Source organism: Myotis lucifugus, unplaced genomic scaffold, assembly GCF_000147115.1.
Source record: "Myotis lucifugus unplaced genomic scaffold, Myoluc2.0 scaffold_17, whole genome shotgun sequence".
Classification (NCBI taxonomy): Eukaryota; Metazoa; Chordata; class Mammalia; order Chiroptera; family Vespertilionidae; genus Myotis; species Myotis lucifugus.
This window is the reverse complement of record NW_005871065.1, coordinates 2,680,820-2,701,882: the sequence shown is the minus strand read 5'-3', so window position 1 is coordinate 2,701,882 and position 21,063 is coordinate 2,680,820. Positions and strand designations below refer to the sequence as shown.

Sequence of the window (21,063 nt, the reverse complement as noted above, 5' to 3'; positions counted from 1 at the left end):
TCATGGCACAAATAAACTAGTTACTAAAATTCTGTGGCACACCAAAAAATATATTATTTGCTGATATAACAAAAACTAGGTATGATTTTTTTAAAAAAATTATTTTTATTGATTTCAGAGAGAGAGAGAGAGAGAGAGAGAGAGAAAGAGAGAGAGAGAGAAACAGAGAAACATCGATGATGAGAGATAATCATTGATTGGCTGCCTCCTGCACTCCCCCAGCTGAGGATTGAGCCTGAAACCCTGGCATGTGCCCTGACCAGGAATCTAACCTTGACCTCCTGGTTCATAGGTTGGTGCTCAACCACTGAGCCATACTGGCTGGGCAGGTATGATTTTTATTCATTCATATTGGATAGCTACTGTTGTGTTGGCTGTTGTCATTTTTTTTTAATTTGACAATATAGTCTGAATGCTCTTGCATAAGTGTATTTGTTACTTTATGGGGTAAAACCACAACTATTTATTTTATCATAGAAGTATTTTAAAGATTATTTTGCAACAGATATTTATGGCAGCAGTAGCATTTTTTAAAGTACAAGTTTAAGAAAGCTGATTCCCCCAAAATGTCCAAAAGGAAAGTCAGTTCATTCACCTGAAGGGTCTGTCAAGAAGATCCCAAGCAGAGATCAACAAAAATATCAAACAAACTTATCCTTGCAAAAGTTGAAACTAAGACTAATAATGTAGTGGGAAAGAACCTAGAATAATTTTTTCATTACATTTACAAGTTATTTTAGTTTATATTATGTGTGTGTGTGTGTGTGTGTGTGTGTGTGTGTGTGTCTGTATATTGCAACAAAATGGATGGACCTAGAGGATATTATGCTAAGTGAAATAAGTTAGACAGAGAAAGACAAATATCATATGATTGGAATCTAAAAAACAAAATAAATGAACAAACAAAACAGAAACAGACTCATAGATAGAGAGAATAAACTGATGGTTGCCAGAGGGGAAGGGTGATTGGGCTGGGTTAAAAAGGTAAAGGGATTAAGAAGTTCAAATTGATAGTTAAAAAATACTCCCAGGTATGTAAAAAACAGCATAGGGAATATAGTGAATAATATTGTAGTAACTATGTATGGTGCCATGTAGGTACTAGAATTATTGAAGAATCACTTTGTAAATTATGTAATTGTCTGACCATTACGCTGTACACCTGAAACTAATCTATAATAATAAAAGCATAGTATACTAATTATACCGGACATCCTTCTGGACAACCTTCTGGATGAAGCTGGGGTCCTGGGTGCCAGAGGGAAGCCGGTGCCAGCAGCCAGGGGAAGGAAGGCCTACTCTTGCATGAATTTCGTGCATTGGGCCTCTAGTATAAAATAATATTGAAAGCAGCGTAATTTAAAAAAACAACAACAAAAAACTGTGTGATACAAAACATAGTTCATATAGAGCAAGAATGTCAGACTCAAAGGCTAACACGGGCCAAATATACAAGGTTTAAGTTTATGTGGACCGCAAAAAAACAAAAGCTTCAATTTCTATAGAAATGTAGGTTTATTTTGAAAAGTATAGTATAAAGAAAAAGAATAAGAGCAATGATAAAATTAATATTTTCTTCCCGACACTCAGCATCTCTTCTCTGCTACTATCTCTCCCACTTCGGAGGAAATCTTGTTCGCAGTGATTACTTTCAAAACTGACCCAAGGTGAATGTCAGTAATTCTGGATCTGATAGGAGACTTATTTCCTTTCATAATTGTAAGTAACTGCTCACGCTGTGATATTGGCTGGGCTGCAAAAATATCCACTGTGGACCGCATGCGGCCCACGGGCTGTGAGTTTGACATGCTTGATGTAGAGATTATTGACCTCTTTGACAGAAAGGCGCCCTATTAATCTAAGCCATCAATAACACAAATGAGAATGTTTGCCAGGTACTTTGCTTTTATGTTGAAGGCTGCTATCAAAATGTGAAATACTGACTTGTCACTGTTAATAGTAAAATCATTACTGTTACCGGTGGAAGTGGAGTTCTTGGGGTGCTGCGAGGAAATGAATTTCCTAAGGCTCCCACAGGAGGGTAGGGTTCCTGGAAAGCTTTATTGATGATGTAAAATTAAAGGAGGTCCCCTCCAAGGTCCCATCTCTGTCCATCCTGCCATGGAAAAATTGCAACAGTACCTTTAGCAGGGCCAGAATAAAGGCCACGGGCCATAGTTTCTGCATTTGGCTATCTTGGTTTGTGTTCCCGGCTGTAGTCCATGGCACACGGGGTCCACACAGCCCTGGGCCATGCAGGTGCACACAGCCCTGGGCCATGCGAGAGAACAGGTGAGCGCACAGGTGAGTCTGGGTCACAGAGCAAGAGCAAACAAGAGAAAAAGCAAGATCAAGAGCAAACAAGAGAGAGGGAACTCTTCGTCTGGGAATTTTTACCAGGAGCTTCTTTAAACTAACGAAAGAACTTTTCAATAGTCCACACACTTCCAATGGAATCCATCCCCTAGCCAATCCATTGTTCCCCAGGCTAGACTGACAGGCAAGTACCGCACCTGTGCCACCCTGACTTCTATTGAACACATGCTTCTCTCTCCCTTCTTCCCCCAACAATCCAGTACCAGTTGGGGGAAGGGAGGGGTGTTCCTTTTGGAGGAACAATGCTGTGTGAAGCTATAGCTTCTTGGTGAAGCTTCCCAGGTGACCATACTGACAGTATCTGACTTCCCTTTGCTTTCTTTATGAATTAGTGTTAACCAGCAAATTACAATGATAACATTACCATAAAAATTGTCAATGAAAGGTATTCTGAGAAGTAAACATTCAGTGTCTGTGAAAATATTTAAGCTGAATTATATACTAGTACACATTGCTGTTGTAAAAAATCTAAATAAAAATTTTCCAACATTAAAAAAAATAGCCCTAAATTTAGATACCTTAGTACCTACAAAGAACGTCTTTTCTTAATTAAAAATAGTATGGCCCATAGAGACATCAGTCGCACATACCAACAATTTAAACTGTATTAAAAACACCTATGACAATATTAATAAAATAAGAATATGGGGAAAACAATTCCTCAGAAAGTAAAAAGGCACTCAATACGTCTAAGAAACAAATTTTAAAATTGGTTGTACTACAAATAATTATTTTGCTTTCATTATTTTTAATGTTTAGGTAATTCAGATAAAGCATGAGTTTTGTTGTGTACAAGTAATAATAGTATATGGCATTTTTTAGAAATTATTTTATTTTTAAAATAGCTTTTGTATAGAGAACTATTTTGAAGTGTTCATCAATATATTACCAATTCTGTTAGTAATTACATATTTTTATTACATAATTAAAATTACTTTAGCTTCCTTTTCATTCCCAGAATTTTTCAGTTTGAATGGCAAAAAGTCACCTGATTTTAATACCCATCCTATATAATAAAAGGCTAAGATGTAAATTGTCCCCTCTACCAAGAGTTTGACCTGGGGGCGGGACTGGCTGGTCAACTGCCTATGGCCCCTCCTCCCCTCCCCCCATTGACCAATCAGGACTGGCCGGCTGGACCCCACCCGTGCACAAATTCATGCACCAGGCCTCTAGTTTTATTATAAAGCCATGTACACATCTGCTGTTTCTCTTAGATTGTGTTACTTTGAAGGTCAAGAATGTTAATCTGTTGATATTTGTATCCCTAAAGCTTGGTCCTTTACTTAGTACTTAGTATTTAGTAAATGTTAATGAATCTGATTGGATAGAAGAAAAATAATAATGTAAACTTTAAAAGCACACTCATGCTGTTTATGTACTGCCTATCAGAAATAATGTCAAAGCATTTTATGTGTTTTTTCTTTGGTTTTGATAATTTATTCTGGTGATCTCCAAGTATTAGAATTCTATCTCAAATTAGACCTTTATGTATATTATCTTTTATAATTTTTAGATATGAAATCAGTTTTCTGTATAGGTCATTTTGACAGTCTTCAAACTAACATGCACATTTTTAAAAAATATATTTTAATTGATTTTGAGAGAGAGAGGAAATGAGAGGGAGAGGTGGGGAGAGAGAGAAACATTGACCAGCTGCCTCCTGAACACCCCTATTGGTGTACCTGCAATCTTGTACCCTGACCAGGATTCAAACTCGCAACTTTTCGGTGCATAGGACCACAACCAACCACATTAGCCAGAGCCTAACATGCCTTTTGATACCACAAAAATTATATCAGTAATTTTACCCCACTAATTGGAGCATAATAATGAAAGTAGGGAGATGTTTTCTCATATTAAAATAAATCTCCAATATTATGTATAATACCTGGTTCGTTGTCGGTAAACAGTTTTCTGGTGAAATAAATTAATAAACATGTCTTTAATGAAAGAGATTTCTGTATACTTGGAAGTATATTACAACATTGACTTTGAGGTTTCTTTTGCATCCCTTTCGCTCGGTTTCCCTCCTGAGTTGATGGAAATGACTCCGTCATGCTGCCATTTACTCTAACCTGACTTGCCATGTCATTAAGTGTACCCTTAGAAACATAATGAAATTCTAAAGATAGCCACCTTACTGGGTAGCTGGCAGAATATAGGACTCATAATGATGTTGAACATTCTTTATAAAATTGATGGATCTTGTACAAAGCAAGGGCTCAATCAAGGTCAAAATTCTCCAGGGTGAAATCCACCTCTAGGTTGCCATCTGCATTTCAAATATTTTCTGATTGATTTGACTCTGGATGGGATTTCCTTCCAGGTTGAGTATTCGCATTACCCAAACTGATTTCCTTATAGAAATCTAGAATATAGTGTCATTTCTTAGTCAATACAGAATCAGAAGAGAGGAATGTAAGGTCTTGTGAATATCAAATTTGGGCTACGACTTTTCTGGTCTCCTGATATTGCAAAAATATATAAATCTACTTCATCTTCAGACAAACTATGCAATGGATAGTAAAATATACTGGTTTAAAATTTTTATTTCAGAATTGATATTTCTTAAAAATTATTCAATACAGTTGTTAGAATAGAACTTTAGGATTTTATCTGATGATAAGTCAGGCAGGTAAAATATTACTCTGCCAATTTTATAGATGAGGCAGCTGAAATTTAGGAAATTTATACAACCTGGTCAATCTTCCTTTCTTACTACAATAGAGTCTAAAACCTAGTTTCTCCTGCTTTTGATAATATCATTTATTCAACAGTATGAAATTCAAGGTTTTTCTTCTTTGAAATGTCTTGAGTAAAAAAAAAAAAAGAAGAAGTTTATACCAGAGTCAACTTACTGTACAGGAAGGAGCCACAAGAACTTATAAGTGATTTTAATGTATTTTTTTTGTTTGTTATACAAAGTGATGTAATAATAAAACTGGAATGTTGATTTGCCTGTGGTCACCAAGATGGTAATTTAGTCATTATATCTGAATAATAGTTCAAACTGTCATCTATAATTTAGTTGAAACCTATACAGATTTACAACCTATATAGATTGTAAAATCTATTAGGTAAAGTGCATATTTCCAATAAAATTATACTCTAAATTAGATAGAAACAAATGTAAAATGAGAAGTTTGAAGTGTATTTATGATATCAATGAGTTGTAACAATGATGAGAATTCACTCATATTCTGTAATTCTCAGTATTGTTTTGAACTGAAAACATCCTTAGGTTATCCAGATTAAAGCAAATTAAAATGTAATATTAATAATATTACCACCTAAGTGGAAAAATAAGTATTAAATAAAAATTGTTAATCTAGTTTACACATGTGTATAATACTTTATTAAGTTCCAACATCATATAATTGCTTTTTAAATTAGGCATATAATTATGTGAGATTATTTCACTCCTAATTCCCAAGGAGTGATAACATGGCTCCTTAGATTGTTACTAGTACTTATTTTTTTCAATGGCGATAGTTTCTATTTGATACAGAAAACAAGAATGGTTGACTCTAAAATTATTACAATTTTGTCTACCCACAAACACAGAACATAATAGTTATGGTGATTAAAATATCAATAAAAAAAGAAAATAAGACAATAGTATTTACACCAAGTAATTGTTCCTGTGTGTATTTAACTAATTGCTTTTAGAATTTAAGTAATGGCAAGAAGAAAAAAACTTCTTTGGTCTTTCATTAAACCCCATCATTATCCATTGTGCCTTAAAATCTTACTACTAATTTGTTTATTAATTAAGAGAAAAAGGAACAACAGGGGTCAACTACCTCTCTTCCTTCAAATAAACGAAACCCAAAAGGAAATGCATATTTTTACATATATTAGCTGTCATTTTGCATATTACACATGTTATTATAGCTACTTGGTTTCACATTAAATATTTAAGCACAGAAAATCTGACAGAAAAGTAAAAACAATTCCCCCCTCAAATTCACCTACGACACAATTACACTGACTACTTTCAGTACGCTTTTGTAACTTTGTTATATGTGTATTTTTGCTTTTGAGAAAATTATTAAGGTTTAAGTGTCTTGCAGACACATAGTCCAGCACATGGAAAGTCTCAAAAAATGTAGTTTTCTCATATTTTTATATTATTTCTATTTTTCAATTTAAAAGCTGAACTTCAGTTTAATAGCACATTTCACATTTTTGTCACTTCTTTTCAATAAAAGCAAATCTGTGTGTAGAACATCACTTTCCACTTACATATTGCAAAACCAATGTATAGATCAGCTTTAGTTTTGGTGGAAACCATCCCAGAGCGCTTCAAGAAAAACATCATGACTGAGTTTATCACAAAAGCATTTTACAAAAACCATGATGAATACTCTGCCAAGGAACACAGATGATTATACAGAACAAACTCATGTGGAAATTGGAATCAAGATCCTATCTCACTACCCTTGATATTCTCTAATATGAGTTCAACATTTAACAGATTGATTAATCCATTGACTATCTATCTTTCTATCTACATATCTACCTACCTACCAAATAGGAATGTATGCAATAGAATCTGTTAGTATCACCACTATACAAAAAAAATTTGATGTATATTCAGTTCTATTTGCATCTGCTTGTTTCTTCTTTGTATGACTAGCACCTAGCACAACTGGAAAATTTTAAGTCAGAAAGTAAATGAATGAGTGAATATCAGTTATGTGTCTGTAATCCAGCAATTTATCTCATTACTTTAATACCCAACTTATAAAAGTAATTTGTTCAAGTGCTGAATCCTACATTTGTAAATATAATTTAAGAACAGCTTAAATGGAAATTTTAATAGCTTCTTTGTCTTGATACTTAATTGGCATATGCTTTAGGGTAAATCTACTTTGTGATAATTCTAAATAATACTTTGTTCCTTTAACCTGAATAATTGGAGCTAACTCCATAATTAAATGTGCCACTTACTGTGTATAGAAAATACTATGGTTACTTTCCTATGGTCTCATACTTCTCTCCTCTACTGATACGATTAAACTTTTTTTCAAAACATTTTTAGATCATTTTATATTTACCTGCGATTGTAAGAAACAATAAAGACAGATCCTGTATCCTGTTCACCCAGTTTACCCCGATGACAACTTTTTGCATAACTATAACAACTATATCACAGCCAGAAACTTGGCATACAATCCACCAATCTTATTTAGATTTTATAAGTTTTACATTTAATTGTTTGTGTTTAGTTAGCTCTGTGTAGACTTGTGAGATCACCACCAATACATCAAGATACAGTACCGTTCATGACAATAATCTCTTATGGTACTCTTTTCTAGCCACAGTCATCCCCCTCCATCTTCTGCCCCTACCATCCCTGATAACTACTAACCTGTGTCTGACCCCATAATGTTGTCATTCAAGAATGTTACATAGATTAAGTGGAACAGTATATAACCTTTTGGTAGTGTATTTTTTTCACTCAGGTTAATTCCCTTCAGTTCCACCCAAATTGTCATGTGTATCATCATTCTTTTTTTTTTTTTTTTTTTGCTGAGTAATACAGGGGTGGGCAAAAGTAAGTTTATAGTTGTTCATATGGAACACACAATGATTAATTTAAAATAACAATACAAAAGTAAGCTGTTCTGTGTACTCACAACTGGAAACCTACTTTTGCCCACCTCTGTTGTATGATACCAGTATGAATTTCCCACACTTAGTTTAATTATTCATCCTTTGAAAGGCATTTGGGTTGTTCCTAGTTTTCAACTACTATAAATAAAGCTGCTATGAACATCCGTGTTTATGTTTTTAACATAGTTTTTATTTATCTCGGGTAAATGTGCAAGTGTGCAGTTATTGGGTTGTATGGTAAACACACGTTTAATTTTGCAAGAAACTGCCATACTTCTTTTCAGAGTGGCTGTACCATTTTACATGCCCGCCAGCTATGTATAAGTAAAACAATATTCTCCAGAATTTTGCCAGCATTTGGTATTATCTGTTTTGTTTTGTTTTTACTTTAGCCAATCTGATAGGTATGTAGTGATAGCTCATTGTGGTTTTAATTTGCATTTCCCTAATGGCTAATGATGTTGAACATCTTTTCATGTGCCATCTGGAATCCTCTTCCTTGAAATGTATTTTGCTTATTTTGTAACTGGATTGTTGTTTTGTCATTTTTTTATTATTTCTTCTGCATTTTATCTTTCTCATAGCTGAGTTTCAAGAGTTCTTTATTTATTTTAGATACGAGTACTTTGTGGAGTATATTTCATGCAAACATGTTTTCCCAGCCTGTATCTTTCTTTTCAAACTCTTTATAGTGTCTTTCACAGAGCGTCTAACAATTTTGAGTAAATCTATTATTTAGCTACTAGAATGCCATGTTTCTTCTTGAAATAATTTAACACACAAGTTACATAACAAAAATATTTTAAAGTATGTATTGTGCAGGCATGAAAAAGGCTGAATTATTTTTTAAAGTTAACTTTCGAAAAGCACATAGCTATGTGGAAGGTACTAAACTGTACTTCCTGGAAATTCAGACTTGATTATGATACCATCCAAACTAAAGGCTTGTTGCTGTCTTTTGATAGGTTCTGTTGCCACTGCATGTCGTGACCCGGGTGTTCCCATGAATGGAACTCGAAATGGGGATGGACGAGAACCTGGGGACACTGTTGTCTTTCAATGTGACCCAGGATATGAGCTTCAAGGAGAGGAAAGAATAACCTGCATTCAGGTAGAAAATCGATACTTCTGGCAGCCCAGCCCACCAGTCTGTATAGGTATGAATTAAAGAACAATTAAAATTTTATGCAAGCATAAAAAATGGTTATAAATGGGCATTAGTATCATTAAGTAAGAACAATATTCTAGAATTGGTTATATAGAAGAGTCTATGATTTCACAGGTCAATGAACCTCCAAAAAATGTACAATGATCCTATTTAAATGATAATTATTTTCCCCTGAGGGGCAGGTCCATCATTTTATTAGATTTTCAATGATTCTAAGATCCAAGTTAAGAATTGAAGCTCTTGAAAAACCCTGATCTCTATCTACTATATAAATGCAGTTATCCACTGCTTTTAATATTTAAAGAGTGATTTAGAGTCTACATTTTAAATGGCCCATATTGATCTTGCCTCTTCAATGGTTATTTCTTCTAAGAAAGAACATTTTATTGGAACTTATGCTTGACTTTCAAAGCTTTGACTTTTTATTCAGTTCATGTATTCTAAAAGAATATTAGTTTTGAATTTGATGATCTAAGGATTTGTAGCTGCTTTGTTCATACTTCCAAATCTCTGCCTTCAGTCTGTATGCTCTGTTCTCGAATCCTCAAGTTACACTCCAGAATATTAAGATACATATTACTTTTCTACTGGATCTGAAAAAAAGTTAGAAGGATGTACCACCTTTGCAATAAAAATAGTGAGAAAACCTGCTATCTAATCTCCGTTTCACAATCTCATTGTTAACTTTTTTACATTAAACTATAATCTCAAACCTTTTAGCTTAAATATTTTAGAATTAGTGTCATCTTCAATTTATAGTACATTTTGAGCAAAGTATGTTCTCTGTATTCAAAATCTTATTTCTTTATGTATTCTCCTTCTTACACTCTAAGCAACTTGAGAGAAGGTTCCATAGCTTATTTATTATTGTATTTCTTATAATATTCAGCACAAGCAAATTCAGCACAATTAGGAGAAAAAGCCTTATTTTTCTTATATCCAACTCATAAATACACTTAAATAATCATCTTACACAGAATTTTTTTAACTCACATGCTAATAGGAAATGAGCATTTTGTACCTCAGTCAGACGTGAACAAATTCAAGGACTCAATTATTTAGATTTATTTTACCCCATCACATTTTTTTTGTATTTTATATGTTGGAATTTTAAGAGCAATTATGCACAAAACAAAATGCATTCGATAGCTCAAAACAGCCAGCGAGTAAGTAGACAGTTCTAGAAAATATAGCAGATAACAAAGGAAAATCATTTTTAAAAATGAGATTTTTTAAAAGCACAAAATAAGGGCATAGCTTGAAATCCTATATCTCCCTCTATACTTTATTATTCCCCCTTACACTTCTTTATGTATCTCTGCACAATTTTAAATCATCAAATATCAATTAATTTATATTTCCATAATTTAAACTCATAAAAAAGTCACATCTTTTATGAGTTTAAATTATGGAAATATAAATTAATTGATATTTGATGACTTAAATATCAAATATCAATTTGATAAAATTAAGAAATATTTTGAAAGAAAAAAAGACTTATATAATTAAGTTTTTGTTTGTGTATTCCTCAGTTAACCTAAAAATATTTCAATTAAATTAAAATTGCCACATTCCAATTAGAATTTAACTGAGTCCTTGTAGAGAGAATCTGTGTAAATAAGGAATAATAGAAAAACAAACATACCGTAGAACTTCTTGCTTCATTGTGATTCTTAGACTTCGTTAGAGTGTTGCTTACTAGAATTACTAGGAGGACTCTATTATATGTTTTTATGTTTAGAATTCTTAAATATTGCACAGCTTTTTACTGAAATTCTAGTAAAGACTAAAATACAAAAGAAAGAAAGAGTTTTGAGGTAGGCTGTTAAAAAATTTCATTTGCAGACAAGATTTTAGCAAGTCCTAATTCTAGAGAAAAAGAAAGTTAAACACTAAATCATACTTAAACTGTTGTGGAAAGTTTTTGTATGGATTATGGTGCTGGGTATTATTTTTTGGTAGGAAAAGACAGCTTGAGGAGAAGAGATGCATCAGAGCTACTGTGAGGAAGAAAATAACCTAAAAATAAAATGTCTGAAAAATTGCTAAGGCTGTAGAAAGTTTGACCTCTGAAACTGATAAGAAAAAACTGCATGATTGGAAACTCTGTGCCAAAGATTAAACCCTGAACTTTCTAGAACTCCGTAAGTCTACATTTTAGAGCCTGGGGCATGCATTTTGCTTGCATGTAGAAGTAGTTAGCCTTATAGCAAGTGACAAACAGAAGGACGTCATCTTTAAGAGACTTAATAGAATTCATTCCAGCAAAATTGACAGTGTGAAGATTACTCTGACATTGCCAGAGGGAAAGTAGCAGCACTCAATATGAAGGTAAATAACAAAGACATTGGTGTGGGTGGGCTGCTGAGGTAGAGCGTAGATGCAAATAAAACTGAAGGGTGAAAACATTAAGACAATTATAAAATAGTTATTAATAGATCCCCTTATAACTAACTGCCTCACAAGAAATTTCCCTCAGAACAAATTATTAATGTCAGAATTTCATGGAACCTAACTGAAAATTTAATTCATAAATCTATTTGACTTAAGGAGAATCTTATTCTGAATGCTTTATGATTAGATGCATCAAAACAAATATGCATTTCCCAAATGGTATTAAAATTTACTATGTTTAAGGCAAAGAGAATAGTCTTTACTCACTGAGTGTTTGGATATACAAGTGTCACATAATGTCTTTAATAACCTCGATGTCTTTTGTAGATTTTCAAAATCAATTAACAGCAATAAAATATATCAGGAAAACCTTGATAAATAATTTAAATAATAGAATCAAAATAATTTTTAGGGGATCTTATACCAAAATAATAATATATTCATGGGCCCTAGCCAGTTTTCTCAGTGGTTAGAGCATTGGCCCACAAACTGAAGGGTCATGTTCAATTCCCAGTCAAGGGCACATACTTCGGTTACATATTCAATCTTTGGGCTCAAGTGGGAGGCAACCAATTGATGTATCTCACATCAATGTCTCTCTCTCTTTCTCTCCCACTCCTTTTCCCTTCTACTCTCTCTAAAAAGACCAATGGAAAAAATATCCTCTCTCCTGGGGTGAGGATTAAAAATAAATAAATTAAATAAATAAATAAATAAATAAATAAATAAATAGTGACACAATATAATCATGGAATATATCCAGTAAGATACTTAAAATATATGTAATAGATTTTTCTGTATATTTTATGAAAAAGATACACATACATAAGTGTATATATGAGTGTGTACATGTCTATAAAATTTCTGCTTCCTCTGAAAAATAAGGAAAATTGAAGCAAACAATACTCTACACGCTCCTGCAAATTATGTGTAATCCCACCACTTTACACGGGAAAAGAAACACATAGAACATTTTGCTGCCATTTCTGTCTTTTATGCATATATACATACATATATCTGCTATTTTGACACATAGTTTCTATTTTTTTAAAATTCAGAGTTTACAAGTTTCAAAGCAAAACATGCTATTATTTTTATCAAAATGCATAGCTACAGATTAGATTTGCACATTCATCTGTGGTTGTCTTAACTATCTTCAAAATCAATACAGAGAGCCACTAGCAATTCCACAAACATGTATGGAATGTATGCTATATGCTGAATCCCAGGTATAAAGTCACATGTAAGACACAGTCTTTATCTAATAGATGAGTGATGAATTCAGACATTTGAAAGGGATCTTTAAATAAAATATAATGGAAATAATGGAGCTAGGCAGAGGTTGCTATGGATACCAAAGTGAGTTGGAGACTATTTAAGCAGAGCCTAGATTGGAAATTTCTGTAAAACTTCCTAGAGACAGAATGAATCTTGAAATGTAAGTAGGGGCTATCTAAATATAGAAGGGAAAACAAATAGTGTGGGCAAAGGCAAGGAAGTACTCAGAACTATATGCATCCTGATGATATTTATATGCTTAGAGTGGCGAATGAATCAGTTGGAAAGTTTGGAGAGGTTAGGTTATGAAAACTGCACTAGAGGAGGCATTATCTGTTAGGCATTGTGAAACAATGGCAGAATTTTATGCATGGGCATAGTATGATTAGATATATATATTTTTTAAATATATATATTTTATTGATTTTTTACAGAGAGGAAGGGAGAGGGATAGAGAGTTAGAAACATCAATGAGAGAGAAACATCAATCAGCTGCCTCCTGCACATCTCCTACTGGGGATGTGCCCGCAACCCAGGTACATGCCCTTGAGCGGAATCGAACCTGGGACCCTTGAGTCCGCAGGCCGACGCTCTATCCACTGAGCCAAACCAGTTTTGGCATGATTAGATATTTTTAATAGGGCAAAGATGAATTGGAGAATTTTAGAGGCATGGGAAACAAGAAGCCATGCCATAATTCGGGTGGCAGATAAAAAGGTCAGATCTAGCAATATGGTAGCAGGCAAAGAAAGAAGAGATGGATTGAAAAGTATCCATGAGGATCAGTGAGGTGGAGTCCTGGCCATGCTTCTTGATGGACTGGACACAAGTATGCAGAAGGGAAGGGAAGAATTTCACATCTCTAGTTAGGGGAGATGATAGTGCTAATCAAACAACTTAGGGATGCAAAAGGAGAAGCAAATTTGAGTTGAGGTTTGGATATATTGGATATTTTGTGTTTGAGGTACCTATAGGCTATCAGGTAGAGATAACCAGTAAGCATTTGGGCGTATTATACCACAAAAATACACAGGTGATAAGTGAAAATATTTATTCTCCATTGAGTAGGAGCTGCAGTAATCTACGATGACTGAAGCACTAGGTAAGGGTATCCAGGGACATGGAGAAAGGATATGGTGGACATCCGTAATTTAGATGACAATTTTATTGATAAATTTCATATCTAGACTCAGGCAAAATCTGAAATGTTACCAGAGAGAACCAGAATTGTCCTCCTTCCCAAAACAGTTTTATGCTGTCAGAGAATCAAGAATACCTTATACCTGAACGTGTGTGTGTGTATGTGTGTGTGTGTGTGTGTGTGTGTGTGTGTGTGTGTGTGTGTGTTTATTTATAATCCCACTTCACCACCAGGGACCTCCATACCTTTTTTCTCTATTTTTCTGAAGCTGCTAACTCTGTATATCTATCTATCTATCTATCTATCTATCTATCTATCTATCTATCTATCTATCTATCTATCTATAGATATATATTTCTGATCATAAGCTGTGTTTAATAGACCTCAACAGTAATCTTCTAAAGAATCTGTTCTCTGAACTTCACTAAGAACTTTTTGATCCTGTCCACTGAAGTGTTAAAGAAACCTTTGTTTGGGGCTGAGATAATAATTGTAGCAGCTTGTCCATTTCATTAGCGAGTTAGGCAACTAGAACTTAGGAATATCCTAACACTCAATATAAGAGTCTTTTATTGTAAAGTGCTGTTGGTTCTCAGATAATTATCCATTCTCACTCATTAACTATATCAAAGGCTCTTCCTTCATAAATATATAGAAAGGTAATGGGAGGATGTAAAAATGTGCCAGATATCATACATCCTAGTATTCCACTTATTATTAGAGGTCTTGATTTACTTTGTTTTGTTTCTAACTTTCATAGTAACCTTCAAAAAAATTTTTTTAGTAGCAATGGGGAAACCATCTTTATCCCTCTTCTCAATGCTTTATTCATACATAAAAAAATAGAAAGGAACATAAGTCCATATGTAATTTTTCTTATCTTTTGAAGCCAGTAAAAGGAGCTAAATCCAATATATCCATGTATGTGTGTATTTACTATTTAAGTGGTTTTTCTTGAAAGACAATGCAATATCCAAGCATTAAGCACTATCAAAAAGTCAGATCTGTTCAAAACCTCCTAAGCCTTTTGAAAAAACAGTTTTCACAAATATTGATAGCTAATAAATTTTATTAACCACTTAAGGGATTTTCTTTGTTCATTTAAAGCACCCTGTGGAGGCAATTTAACAGGATCTTCAGGCTTTATTCTCTCGCCAAACTTCCCTCATCCATATCCCCACAGCAGGGACTGCGACTGGACCATCACTGTCAACACAGACTATGTCATCTCCTTGGCCTTTATCAGGTGAGTGCCTATACATTTCCACATTTGTCACCCTGACCAGTTGGGCTCAGTGGATAGAGCGTCGGCCCTTGGACTGAAGGGTCCCAGTTTCAATTCCGGTCAAGGGCATACACCTTGGTTGCGGGTTTGATCCCCAGGAGGGGGCGTGCAGGAGGCAGCTGATTGGTGTTTCTCATCAATGTTTCTAACTCTCTATCCCTCTCCCTTCCTCTCTGTAAAAAAAAAAAAGAAAAATTATATATATATAATCTTCCTGTCATTTTCTTTAGCATCTGCTTAGGCAAATTTTATTTCTATACATGACATTTTTATTATTGCTAACTAATTGCAACACTACTTTGCAATCAACATTTTACAAAGCCCTGTATCATGGCAGAGATGCCAATGCAGTTCAGAAGGCTAGAGGGTGAGCATCTTCCCCAGATTCCAGCTTAGAGGAAACATGTTCAAGGTCGAGTGGTTTATTGACCCTCGTGAAATGTGATCTCTTTATAACCTTTTCTCCCTCCCTGTACTTGCCATCACTGCTCCAAAACTTCAGTTTCTCCTAAACTTCATGATGAAAAGGTCAGTACTTTTTTCCCCACTCCCTTCTGCAGCATCTAAATGTCCATGTGTGCAGAGGCACCACTGGGCTTGGGAAGACAGATAGCCTGCTTACCACCCTTTCTGGTGGTCTCATTAAATCAAGCTAACAAAGAATTTTCTGATCTTCTCCATATTTCTCAGCAGAATTGTCTCTTTTTAAAAAAATATATTTTAATTGATTTCAGAGAGGAAGGAAGTGGGAGAAAGAGAGAGAAACATCAATAATGAGAGAGAATCATTGATCAGCTGCTTCCTGCATGCCCCACACTGGGATCAAGCCTACAACCTGGGCATGTGCCCCGACCGGTCATGGAGCCAACCGTAACCTCCTGGTTCATAGGTTGACATTCAACCACTGAGCCACGCCGTCCGGGCAGAATTGTCCCATGACAGAATTTTATAAGGGAGTGTTTTAAAACTCACAGTAGTTGTTTACCCCTGCAATGAGTCGTAGGGTTAGCTTAGTACTGAAGCAGTGGAGAATGTAGCTTCTTGTGTGAGAAAGGAGGCAGCTGAGTTTGAACCTGGGCTCTGCCACTGTCATCTGTGTTACCAGGATAAGTTATTTGAATGAGCCTCTGTTTTCTCACATGGAGTTAATAACTGTGATCACAAAACCTGGCCTAACCCTCCCCCTTAACATTTCAATGGGAATATTAGGTATCAGCAAGTCCAAAACGTCCTAAGCAGAAATGTTACTAATCTTCAGTGGCCAAGACTGATGTATATGGGCTCTATTAACACTACTTCTCCTTCTGCTAGTGTGTTAATCCTGCTTGGTAGTTATGTAAAATAGCAAGCTTAAATATGCATTTTCTAATATATCGGAGCTAGGTTTAAAAAAATAATTAAAGATAGTTTAAATTCATGAATATCTGAAAACATTGTAAATGTATAGAATTTTTAGTTCTATAATTTTTAGTGATACATTGTTCATTGGTAACAAAGAAACAATGATGATGATGTTAGTGTTATGCCAGCACCCAGCTATAGGAAAACTCCCTGAGGTAAGTATTGTTATTGTTCCCATTTTTACAGTCGAAGAAATAGCAGTACAGGTATTCAGAATGAAAATGTATAATACAAGACTTAGTTTACTTATAAAAATTATTCTAATTAAAATGAGTGGTAGAAGCCTTTTTTTACAGAAAGTGCATGACCTAAATTTGATTTCCAGCTGTTATATATTACGTGACCTTAAGGAAACTACTGATGTTCTTAGTATAATCATTGGGAAAAGGAAAATGATAATCCCTTCCCTATACCACAGGATTATTGATAAAACCAAGTTAATATTTATGAAAGCGCCTTGTAAAATCAATGTACGACTAGAATGTACTCTCCAGTGTTCCAGGAAAAATAATCATTATAGTTAAGATTTGGAGATTTCCTAGGAAAAAAACAACTGTTTTTGTTTTATTTTCATTTTCAAAGAAGTTACAAATCATTATTTTGAAGTTTTTTATTTAACCCCAAACTAGAAATTAAAAAGAAAAGTACTGCAATCCATTCTGAAATGGGCTTTTGGCCTTCAAGGATAATACACGCCACTCTAATACGTCATTTACAAAGCAGTTGTTTCAAGTGATTCTCCCAACAGTGAGATAGACAAGGAAGTTGCAATTCTCATGAAATCATTCATATATATACTAGAGGCCCGGTGCACAAAAATTTGTGCACTCGGGGGGGAGAGGGGTCCCCCAGCCAGGCCTGTACCCTCTCACAGTCTGGGACCCCTCGGGAGATAACGACCTGCTGGCTTAGGCTCGCTCCCGGGTGGCAGAGGGCAGGCCCAATCCCTAGGTGCAGCCCCTGGTCGGGCTCAGAGCAGGGCCGATTGGGGGGTTGGGGCGCCACCCCCTGTCACACACAGAGCCGCAGGTCGATAAGGGGGTTGTGGAGCTCCCCCCTATCAGGCACAGAGCAGGGCTGATCAGGGGGTTGGGGCACCTTCCCCTGTCACAAACAGAGCAGGGTGGATAGAGAGGTTGTGGCCCCGCCCCCTGTCACACACAGAGCCACAGGGCGATCAGGGGGTTTGGTCGCTGCCCCCTGTCACGCTGATCCCAGTGCCGGGAGGCATATTACCCTTTTACTATATAGGATAGAGGCCTGGTGCATGGGTGGGGGCTGGCTGGTTTGCCCTGAAGGGTGTCCTGGATCAGGGTGGGGGTCCCCACTGGGGTGCCTGGCCAGCCTGGATGAGGGGATGATGGCTGTTTGCAGCTGGTCACACACCCTTCAGGGTGGGGGTCCCCACTGGGGTGCCTGGCCAGTCTGGGTGAGGGGCTGAGGGCTGTTTTCAGGCTAGTGGGTGACTGAAGCTCCCAACCGCTCCTTTTTTTCTTTTTTTTTTTTTTTATTCTGGGCCAGCTTTAGCTCTGAGGCTTGGCTCCAGCTCTGAGGCCTCGGCTGCTGAAAGCAGGTATCTGGTTTGTTTGGGTTCTATAATCGAAACAGTGTTTCAACTCCAGCTCTGAGATCCTGGCTGGCTGAAAGCAGGTTTCTGGGGTTTTGTTTAGCTTCTATAATTGTAACAATGTTTCAAACTGCAAGCTCAGAGGCCGGCAGCCGCAGGCGGGGAACGTTGGCTTCCTCCGTCACTGAAGCAAACAAGCCTCCTGTCAGCTTCAAGCTGCCTGGCTGCCGGCTGCCATCTTGGCTGGCAGTTAATTTGCATATCGCCCTGATTAGCCAATGGGAAGGGTAGCGGAGGTACGGCTAATTACCATGTTTCTCTATTATTAGATAGGATTACTGATTTCAGAGAGGAAGGGAGAGGGAAAGAGAGATAGAAACATCAATGATGAGAAAGGATCATTGATTGGCTGCTTCCTGCACACCTCTTACTAGGGATTGAGCCCACAACCCCAGGCAAGTGCCCTTGACCAGAATTGAACCCGGGACCTTTCAGTCCGCAGGCCGATGCTCTATCCACTGAGCTAAACCAGCTAGGGCCTCATTAAATCTTAATGTTGAAAGAGATGAAGTTCAGAAAGGTTGTGTTTTGCAAATTTGTATCTCAAACTTTTGTTTGAATATGACATATGGAGTTGACTTTTAAAACAGCAAAGCTGCTTATAAATTTTGAAATTCAGGGCAAGTAGTATCACTGATAAAGAAAAAAAGAAGTTTCATTTTTTGAAGCAAAATATCTAAATAAAATAAAGTAGATATTGTCCTCCACATTTTACTAATATAAAATAACTTACATAAGGTTATATAGGTTAACAAGGACAGAAGCAAAGCTTGAACCTGCATCTCTGGTTCCAAATCCTATACCCTTTCATCAGCTAAACTTGCCTTACAATCATTTGCATTCCCTGTAGTCACAATGCTAACTTAGAAATATTTAAAAATATTAAGATGTCTTTTCTGTTTTTCACTGTTGATTTGATATTCATATTTAGTGTGTTTTTGCCAGGCAAAATTTCCAATTAACTTATTTTGACAGGGTCTGGTGTTATTTTTAAAGATATTGACTGAATTAATATCTGAATATATATATATATAGCTTAGTAATAGCCATTCCATGTCCTTCTCTCTCACTCTATTTTTTTTTTTTAGTTTCAGCATAGAACCAAACTATGACTTCCTTTATATACACGATGGGCCAGACAGCAATAGCCCGCTAATTGGAAGTTTTCAAGATAGCAAGTTACCAGAGAGAATAGAAAGCAGCTCCAATACCATGCATTTGGCTTTTCGGAGTGATGGGTCTGTGAGTTACACTGGATTTCATTTAGAATATAAAGGTAAGTGTGAACATTTGACTTCAGCATCATGGTTTCACTTGTATTTTCTACAGGAGGGTAACTCTGCAGTGGCCATTGTCAGTGGTTATCTATGCATTTCTCAGTGCAGGCTACTTACAGTTCATCTCATAAAAGATCTCTGACTTTTCCTATCAGTGAGGAGGAAATTAGTATTTCCCTAATTACTACCAAAGGAAATGTATCAGCAAACAAATTAACAATTAGTATACTCTGAGAGTTGGCTGAAACCGCAAAATAATAAAAAAAACTACTTTTTTGGAAGCTGAATATTCACTTATATATCTTTTATTAAGAGACTATGATCAGTGATAAAGAGAACAAATTATAGTGATAATTATGTTCCAAAAAATGTCTAAAGATGTTTAAATATGTCAATATTCAGAATAGGGATAATAAAATATAGTGAAAATTATATTTTAGAATATTTCTGCAAGTATTTAAATGAATTAATGTTACAATGCCTAAGGATGCCTATAAACATTTTATATTTTAAATTGGTGTATATGCCTTTTTCAGTATATATGTGAGTGTCTTTCTAATGGGATTATTGAATCAAAGGCTAATCTAATTCCATACTCAATCTAAGTCCATATTGCCAAATTACTCTCAGAAGAGGTTAACCAATTTATTTTGTCAATAGCAGAGAAAGTGTTTCAGAAACTCCACATATGTTTTAAGATATAATGGACCCATGATATTTTATTAATTTTATATGTACAACATACTGATTTGATATATGTATATGCTGTGAAATGATTACCACAATAAGTTTAGGTAGTGTCCATCACTACGCAGTTACAATTTTTTTCTTGGATGAGAACCCTTAAGATCTATTCTCTTAGCAACGTTCACATATACATAATGTAGTATTGTTAACTGTAGTCACCATGCAGCTCATTACATCTCCAGGACTTATTTATCTTATAACTGGAAGTTTCTATCTTTTGATCACCTTTATCTATTTCACCCACCCCTGACCCTGAACTTTAGCAACCACCAATCTGTTCTTTGTATCTGTTCTCTGTATGTGCACCAGCATTTACTTCACTAACTCTCTAACATACTAAAATACAAGCCTCTTAAGAGCAAGAACTCTATTTGCTATTATACAATTAGTACCTTAGAATGTGCCTATGCATAGTAATTGTTCGATAATTATTTAATTGATAAGTTTTCTGTTTTAAATCAAGTTGTAATTAGAATCATAACATAATAATATTATTGAAATATTAGAAACCTTGAAGATACATTTCTGTCCTGAATGTTATAAATGAGAAGTTGCCTCTTTAGGAATAGCTAGTTATATCTGCACATTGACAGGCTTATAAATAAGACCAATTGTAAAGGAGAGGACAGGAGAGGAGAAGAGAGGGGGAGGGAGAGGAGAGGAAAAGAGAGAAGGGGAAAAAGGCAGCAAACAAGGTGGGCAGGGGGGAGGGAGATGGGAGGGAGGGGGAGAGAGAAAGAGGAAAGA

At 35.5% G+C, this 21,063-nt stretch overlaps 1 protein-coding gene across 1 annotated transcript in view; it reads left to right on the top strand.

Moving 5' to 3' along the window:
• Window positions 1–21,063, top strand: part of CSMD3 (CUB and Sushi multiple domains 3) — an 831,991-nt gene that overhangs the window by 592,518 nt on the left and 218,410 nt on the right. The window contains 3 exon segments of the mRNA XM_006085310.3: window positions 8,964–9,155; window positions 15,087–15,225; window positions 19,381–19,568. Of these exon segments, the coding sequence (XP_006085372.1) occupies window positions 8,964–9,155; window positions 15,087–15,225; window positions 19,381–19,568 (519 nt within the window).